This window comes from Melospiza georgiana, chromosome 1, assembly GCF_028018845.1.
Source record: "Melospiza georgiana isolate bMelGeo1 chromosome 1, bMelGeo1.pri, whole genome shotgun sequence".
Classification (NCBI taxonomy): Eukaryota; Metazoa; Chordata; class Aves; order Passeriformes; family Passerellidae; genus Melospiza; species Melospiza georgiana.
The window spans coordinates 21492246-21501322 of NC_080430.1; the positions used below are offsets into that span (position 1 = coordinate 21492246).

The 9077-nt window shown below is 48.4% G+C and overlaps 1 protein-coding gene across 1 annotated transcript; it reads left to right on the forward strand.

Moving 5' to 3' along the window:
• Positions 1 to 810: 810 nt before the first annotated feature.
• C1QL3 (complement C1q like 3) lies at positions 811 to 9023 on the forward strand. Its single transcript, XM_058028420.1, has 2 exons — positions 811 to 1892; positions 6279 to 9023. The coding sequence occupies exons 1-2, from the start codon at positions 1305 to 1307 to the stop codon at positions 6456 to 6458; spliced, it is 768 nt and encodes a 255-aa protein (XP_057884403.1). The 5' UTR covers positions 811 to 1304; the 3' UTR covers positions 6459 to 9023.
• The last annotated feature ends 54 nt before the right edge of the window (positions 9024 to 9077 follow it).

The following is a 9077-nucleotide window of genomic DNA, read 5'->3' on the forward strand; positions in this document are numbered from 1 at the left end:
CTGATGATTTGCATATATCCCGGACTTTTCTTTGGCTTCTAAACAAAAGGGAGCACTTTCCCTCGGTGCCGGTTTGCAAGCAGAGCAGCGGCTGGCTTTAACACCGGGAAACGCTGTCGCCAGTGATGAGCACGTCAATTTTAATTCACAGGAAAACTCTTTCCTTTTCTGTCTGTGTGGTTGCAATTGGGACGAGGAGGAAGAGGGAGATCCGAAATTGACCGTTAATGTCTTTATTATTGTGGGAGGTATATTTTCAAATAACTTTTACTTGGACAATTGGCAAAGCATCCCTGCATTTAAAGCGGTATTTCCCAGAAAACGCTAACAGGGCAAAGTGGCCTCAGGGAAGCGTTAAGCAGGAGGTGGATTGACCTTTTAATTCTCGATCGGTGACCCGAAGGGTACCCGGAGGCTGCTAAGCACGTCTCTTCCTTTCGGTCTGCTTCAGAAAGAGCTGTCATCACAAGATGCAGCTAGTGAGTGAGGCTCACGATTTCGCTGTTCATCCGTTTGCGGGAGAGGTGGGGGAGGGAGAAAAGAAAAAAAATATATATTTCCCACACTGCCAGAGTAATGCCAAACTCTCTGTGAGTGGGAAGAGCAGAGCAGATGCTGGAATGAGATGCCAAAGCAGCTCCCCTTTCCCCTGCGCTTTTGGGTGCCTATAAATTGCTCCAGCGCGCTCGTCAGCCTCCTCCTCTCCTGGCAGGTGGCACTCGGGCAGGATCCCGCTCTCCCTTCGGCTCCGGCTCCGGCTCCGGCGGCGGCGGCGCGGGCACAGGGCGGCGGGCACCGGGGCTGCGGCCGGCCGGGAGGCGCGTCCCCGCTGAGGACTGTCATCCCTGCGAACAGAGAGAGAGGGAGGGAGAGAGAGAGCGAGGCGGCGAGCGGGGCGATCGCGAGAGGAAAGGCAAGTTCCAGGGAAAGTTGACTCGGACTGGCACAGCCTGCAAAAAAAAAAAAGTCGATCGCCGGCGGGAGCATAAAAGTGCGGGCGGCCGGGGCGCGGCGGCAGCAGCTCTTCCTCCTCTTCCTCTCCCGCTCCGCTCCCTCGCCCGCCCCGCGGCTGAGCGGCCGCAGCGGAGCGCCGCGACCCGCGGGACCCCCGCGACCCCCTCGGCAGGGCGGCCGAGCCCCAGGGGAGCCGAGCTCGAGCGGGCTCGGCGTTTTTTCGGCTCTGAGGAGGAACCCCGCCAACCATCAAGATTTTGTCCAAAAGCAGACAAGAGGATCGCCCTGCGCTGAGCCGGCTGGTGGGCAGCAGGCGGCGGCTGATAGCGGCCGGCGCGCTGGGGGTGGTGATGGTGCTGCTGCTGGTCATCCTCATCCCGGTGCTGGTCAGCTCGGCCGGCACCTCGGCGCACTACGAGATGCTCGGCACCTGCCGCATGGTCTGCGACCCCTACGGCGGCACCAAGGCGCCCAGCACGGCGGCCACGCCCGACCGCGGGCTCATGCAGTCCCTGCCCACCTTCATCCAGGGGCCCAAGGGGGAGGCCGGCCGGCCGGGCAAAGCGGGGCCGCGGGGCCCGCCGGGGGAGCCGGGGCCGCCCGGCCCGGTGGGGCCGCCGGGTGAGAAGGGCGAGCCGGGGCGGCAGGGCCTGCCGGGGCCCCCCGGGGCGCCGGGGCTGAACGCGGCCGGGGCCATCAGCGCCGCCACCTACAGCACCGTGCCCAAAATCGCCTTCTACGCCGGCCTCAAGCGGCAGCACGAGGGCTACGAGGTGCTCAAGTTCGACGACGTGGTCACCAACCTCGGCAACCACTACGATCCCACCACCGGCAAGTTCACCTGCTCCATCCCCGGCATCTACTTCTTCACCTACCATGTGCTCATGCGGGGCGGCGACGGCACCAGCATGTGGGCCGACCTCTGCAAGAACAACCAGGTGGGCGCCGCGCCGGGCACAGCCGGGGACAGGAGGGCAGGGGGGCCCCGGAGGACGGGGGTGCCCCGAGGGAGCGGACGCCGTGCGGGCAGCGGGCGGAGCGGCGCGGGAAGGGCGGGAAGCGGGCGGGAAGCGGGCGGGGAGGGGGGGCCGGGGGGCGCTGGGGGCGGCGCGGGTGCGGGCCGGGGAGCGGAGCCCGAGCCCGAGCGGCGGGAGGGGAGCGATGGGGACCGGCGGCCGCCTCCCCGCAGCTGGCAGGGCACTTGCGGGGAACCCGAAGGCTACCGCGAGGGGCCGGGTGCTCTGCAGAGCCGAGGCCGCCCGGGCTGCTGGGTGAATGCGGACTCGACGCGCTCTCCTCTCCGGGAGCCGCGCTGCAGGTGCCGCTCCCAGCCCGCTGTCCGGGCACAGCAGCTCCCGGCCCGCCCTGGGCGCGGAGCGCTGCCCGCAGCTCTGCCGGGACCGGAGCGGGGGCGGGCGGACAAACAGCGCTGCCCCCGCAGGGGCGAGAAGAGCCCGGCGCTCCCTCGGGGAGGGGAAAGTCCCGGGAAGGAAAGGAGAGCCAGGGGCGGTGGGTGAGCTCAGGAGAGGGTGGTGCTGAGTCGGGAAAGGGTGAGGCGGGTGGGAGGAACGCAGCCGCGGCGCGGGACGGGGCTCTCACGCAGTGCAGCGCCGGGCTTGACACGCTCAGCCCCCGGAGGGTGCGAGGCTGCTTCTCCCTGTCAGGAGAGCTGGTAATAGAGCAGCTCGGCGCCCGCACACCTGAGCCCCTGGCGGGCCGGTGCCGCTGACGGACCGGGCCAGGAGGCACACCCGGGAGCCCGGGCAGGACCCGAGTCTGTCGGCATCCCCTGGGCAGGATGAAGGCATCGGAAATAATTAAAGGCTTTGCGATGCTGCCGTCTGAAACACAGAGGAATCATCCCTTTTAATTAGGATAAACGTAGCCACTGCCTGTTACATTGCCCCCTTGTAACCCCTCCTTCGCAATTTTGCGCCTTTTCCATGAGTAGTTAAGAGACGCGGTTAGGCTGGCACCAGTTCCTCCGGCGCTCGGAGGCACCGCCATCCCTCAGGGCTCTGGATGCCCAGGGACAGTGCGAGGTGCCCAATGGTTCCCGTGTCCCCGGGGCTCCGCGGTGCTCCCCGGCACCCCGGACCCGCACACCGGCAGCGGCTCAACAGGTCCCGCAGCGCCCGAGCCAGCGGGGCCGCAGGGCGGGCTCGGGGAGCTCGGGGCCAGCGCTGCCGCTCCCCCCGGGCTGTTCGCCCCCGGGCTGGGGCACGGCTCGGCTCCCCGCGTGTGCCCAGAGCTGACAGCGGCCCCGTGTCCCCGCCGTGCCCGCACGGCCCCGTTCGTTCGGCGGCCCCTCCGCAGCCGAGCGCGGCCCTTTGTGCGCAGCGCACACGGCAGCCGCGGCCGCCGGTAAATTAATCTGATATGCCACTTAACCTTTTCTTTATGGCTCCTCAGAAGGACTGTGAAAACGGAATAATGAGGACATCAGCGGCAATTAATTAAATTAGAAAATATCTGCCATAAATACTGTCTCAGCAGATAAACCAGGACTAGTAAAACTAAGTACATCCTAATAATATTCACTTTGATATCTTCCTGCAAAAGCAATATTCTTCACTGCAGAAATACAATTTTACTTACAATTGAAGAATTCATCTATTTTTACCCATATTTATAGTGTTTACTTTCCTGAACACTGAAAAATAAGTACATAGCAGTAATTTTAAAGAAGCATCCAATTACAAATATTCAATTGAACCTGAGGTCTAACCATTTCTAAATATAGGTACTTCCAGTGCCAGACATGAGGCAAACTCAGAGTTATTCAAAGAAGAAAGAAAAAACCCACCTAAAGAGAGGTTCTATGTGTACATTTGTATATACTATATGTGATATTTTGGGAAATACCTACACATCAATGGTTTAAAATTGACCCACAGTTTTAATGCCTCAATGAGTGATTAGGATTTATACTTAAAATACTAAATGCTGATGTGACAGGCTTTATGTATATTTGTAAGGAAGCTCAGAAATTTTGGAAGTAGTTAAATGGAGTGACAAAGGCAACATTATAAATCCCATGTTCTCTAACAATAAAAAAACCAGAAACATTGAAAACTGTATGACTTACAGAAAAAAAAAAAAGCGTTCCTAAGCAATACATATGTGAAACCTCAAGGTCCCCAGTGTTACCACATTGTCTGCTTTAATGATTATCAAGCCTGAGCAGGGAAGTGCTGAGGTGACACAGCTTGGGGATGAGTGTGCAGGCTGAGAGCGTAGCTTCATGGAAGGACTTACATGGAACTTGTGAAATGTATTGTCTCATAATGCTTTAATTTTGAGATGCATTTACCCTCTTGCAGCAGTACACTCCATTCATTTGAGGAGAATTTATTTGAGACTGTTCTCCTAGGCTTTAAAAAGAAATTGTTCTGGCTAACCAAGCAAGAAGGTAAACCCACTAGGAACAGCATACAGGACCTTTGCTGCTTCACACAGGGCAGTAACATCTGCATTTTGGTTTCTAGACTTTCAGTATCCAGAATGTTTTTCTTTTTTCCAGCCAGTATGTATTGTGTAGAATCTTAAAAATGAAATATCCATTGCTGTTGTAGCCAGTGTCCCCATGCTGACTGCTGACTTCCTTAGGATTGTCACTGATGTAATTCAAATTCTCCCTGACCATCCACAAGATTTCATACAAATCCACAAAGCAGCATTTCATTAGGAAGTAAAGGGGAATTTGAAAAGTCCTTTAAACCACTTTCCTCACCATTATGCAAGATCCTAGTTCCATGTGAAAGTTCTTCTACCTTGTCTGTGGCCTTTTCACTCCTCCCCACCTGCCCTTTCCGTTTCCACTGCCAGCAACCACCTCAGTCCATTATTTTCTCTGGAAGATCTTTCCAGGGTTAATGGCCCAGAGCCTTCAACTCTGCCCTGCCAGTCACGATTCCAAAGGAAACACCCAGCACTTAGAATAATTATTGCTTAGAAAACTAGCAAAAGAGATCACCTCTGTAAACAATACCAGGCAAGTCAGGACCAAGAAGTCCTGAAATAGTCGGGGTTTATCATCATGCCATGTATCAGTTTAAATTTGCAGCCTGTCACAGCTTTGCAAGCCTTTGCAGCCTTTCTCACTGTTCTTACAGGATGCATAAAGAATTTCCACCTACTGTGATTTTTAAGCTGCATAATGCCATAAGATCCTGCATGGTAAAAGAACCCCCTCCTTTTTAACATTTCAATATTAATGTGAAATCATATCACATGAAAATTTAATTTGGAAATTTATCATGTAAACTTTGAAAGGAATCCATGGGAAATTGTGACTTATAGCCTATTTTTTTCAGTTCAGAGCAGAAAAAAATCCCACATATAGTACGCCAAGTCATGCATTATTACTTAGTTCAGATTTGCAATGCCACTAAATCATTTACTGCTCTGTAACTACGCTAGAACAAAGACAAGCAACAAGCAGATGACGTGTTACACTGAAATAAATCACATACAACCATGTTTAAATATTTTACCAAACAGAGTCAAATTATATATAAATGATTTGGAGACTTACAATGGCACAGGCTGTTCATTGCTGAAAATCAACATATATCTTGAAATTACAGATTATTTTCAGTTTGCAAGAAATGTCAAATTTAATCAGTAATGGAATACCAAGGGAGAAATGGGAAAAAAACTATGTTTAAGGGAAAGTTGCAAATGAAATGCCCTCAATGACTTGTAAATTTCAAAAACTCTTGCAGCAAATAGTGACTTGCCTGTGATTTTTCACAAGTGCATCTCTTAAAACACAGTGAAATTAAATGTTTACTTACTGAACTGTGGTAATAGCAGTTTTTCCAAACCCAGACTGCTTGTGTGCATGTGTGTGGGGGGTGTACTTTTTGTATTCTTTTTTGCAGCATGATCCTATTGCTTAGTATGACAATAAACTGCCTCTGGAAAAAGTCCATCTTGAGGACTCCCTCAACATTGTCAATCACTTGTCCCACTGATACAAAAGTTACACCAAATGTAAAACTGGCACACGATCAGATCCAGTTCTCCCAACTCCAGCTATTCTTACACATATTTATAAGAAGGCTCCAGACATCTACAGAAGATCAGGCATTTGTGTATTCATCAGATGACCAAGAAAGGAGAATATTATTGCTTTAGTTTCAGAAGTACAGCAGGAGAAAATAAGCAAGTGCTATAGGAATAAACTACAATATACGTTGCCAGATGTTTCAAGTGGCAACTCATGCATGTTGAATAAAACTTCGAGGATGTGCTTTAATTTCAGCAGGCAGGAAAAATTGCCTGAGTTTTCTTAACCAGTGGTTCTGTATTTCATGTAGGTTCGAGCTAGTGCCATCGCTCAGGATGCTGATCAGAACTACGACTACGCCAGTAACAGCGTGGTCCTTCACCTGGAGCCAGGAGATGAAGTGTACATCAAATTAGATGGAGGAAAAGCACATGGAGGAAACAACAACAAATACAGCACATTTTCTGGATTTATTATTTATGCTGACTGATAATGAGTAAAAAGACCCACCAAACCAGTCGAGAAACGAAGCCTGCTCTTCTAAGCGATGGATTGCGTGGCAAAAGTCAATGAAACAAGCACCCCAGCAGAGAGTGACCACTGAACACCTCAGCAGTGGGGGGAAATGTTGAATGCTACCTGATTCACATCTGTGCAACACAGAGAAACCTTATGTTAAAAACCACAAACCAAGTTAAGCAGATGTGCGATCCACTTCCGCCAAAGCAAATACTTCCTCATTGTTACGTGTCCATGTGAATGAAGTTCTGCATAGATCAGATTTTTATAGGCAAGGAAAGCCCACCTAAGGACACTGAGTTATTTCTTCAGTGTATATGATACTTTGATGTGTTATGATCTTGCTGCTTTATCCATACTTCAGCTTTGGTTCTTGTGACTTACCTGCTAACAATGATGCTTGGAGTCCACTCATAGTGTGGTGAGGAATGATTTTACAATAAAAGGAAGAGGTAATCAAAATATACTTTCTCTCTGCAAAGAAATTGTTTGCCTTGTACTTTTCTTACCCTTCCACTTAAAACTAGAAACTAATCAGCTTTAAGCCTTAACTCAATGTTTCTGTTTTGTAGGTTTACATTAGACTTTTAACATAAAAATCAAACCAGTGGAGTTATTTAAATTTTGTCTTTCCCTTAGTTGTCCTCTAAAAGAAAATGACAGAAGAAATACTATTTTCCCCTTTAGAATATAACAGTTGACAAACTATTCTGTTGGACCATATCCCTGATTCCACCAAAGCAAATGGCTAAATTCTCACTGCTATTAGTGGAAAAGGGATTTTAATTTGTATACATGTAAATATATGTTTAGACAATTATTAGAGGCCCACTGTTGATGGTTAGTTGTGTAAATATTTAGAAAGCCTGGCATCCATACCATCAGACTAAGAGGCAGAGTGTTTTCTTTGCAGCAATTAGTCTTCATTAGTCTTTTAGCACTTAGTCTGTACCTGGGTTCTATTTTTAATAAAATAGTTATGGATTAGTATAGTGCAGATGTTCCACTAGAATTTCATAGGAATACACATGACCTTTATTGTCTTAGGTGTCTTGTCTCACTGAAGTCAGTGGGATTTTTCCAACAAAGGAAGAGTGGGAGATCTGACACATGAGAAAATGCTGTCACACAGACCTTTTCCATGGAAGCTAGTACCAGTTTGTGTAAGGTGTGCCTACGAGATGGACACAGAGAAGCATTTTACCAAAAATGATAACACATATGCAAAGAAAGAAGCAGATATTTACATGCAAAAAAAAAAAAAGTGTGTTATAATACCTATTTTTCTCATTCATATAGATATAGATATAGATATATAAAGTCTCAAAGAAGCTTAATCCATATAGAGGATTAATGGCTTGGAGAATAAACTAAACAGAGTTACATAGTTATAAAAATGCTTTAAAATCAGTTATAGCAGTAATGTCCACAGATTTTTTTTTTATTCAGAAAATGGATTTATTATTTGCTTTGGTTTTGGGAGTCAATTTCTCTTAGGTTAAAACTTTCAGATTTCATTCTAAACCTAAATTTCAGCAAGATTATTAAATTTCTTTAGCACAGTTTGTTATGTTATTTGTTTTTACCTTTTGGCAAAATCAAGGTAACATTTCTGTAAATCATTAAAGAGTAACAGAGGCTACCCCTAGCATTGCTATTTCATATATTCTGTCACAAGCAACCTTGTCTAATGTAATAAGGGTACAAACTTAGATTTATCTGCACTAAAATTTCCAAAGTGTCTGCCACTCTGACAAAAAAGCTCTCCAGTGCTGGCTACTCAGCAAAATTCTGATAGGGATTTTACACATTGCCCTAAAAATCTCGTTTGAATGAGTGAACCTTTTCTCAAACAGAACGTGTTCCTCCTTCTGCTTTGAGTCGTTCAATTCCAAACAAACGCCGAGCGAGCCCAGGCTGCTGAGAGGATCGCCAGGCAAACTCATCCAGGGTTTACAGGGGGACATGGTGCTGCCAGCTGCTTGTGTATTATCTCACCAGATGGGCAATGCTTCTACCTTATGACAAAGTGCCAGCTCATGTCTGTGCATTGTAGTGGTTACTCCTGTTTCGTTTCTACGAGGCGATTATTTCAGTACCTGATGTGCACCTGACTTGTCTGCTCCTCCACTGTTGCTGTTGCTGGCCCGTGCACTCCCACAGCAGTGTAGCTAGAGATTCCCTGTGTGGTGTCCAGCAGTCCTGCACCTAGAGCTAGAGATCATTCACAACCAGCAGTGTGCATTTACCACGCTGTGTATTGGTAAAGCTCAACACTACGAGACATACACGGTCAAATTTGAAGAAGCTTCTGAAATCAGGCTACCACTGCTATTGGATAATGCCATTTTTTGGATAAATCACTTGCCCTGGTTAAAGTTAGACAAGAGCAAAGAACACACTTTATGTGAAAACCACATATAAGGCAAACATTTCTTCCTTTTTCATCATATCTTGATATACTGATTTGTAAAGACTTATATCACAACCTTTGTTATAACTAATACAACTCATTAAAACTGTATTATGTAATATATTTTGAGTGCTGGTGTTGCATCCTTACAAAAAGAAGCTGGTGTGTGTCAAGTTT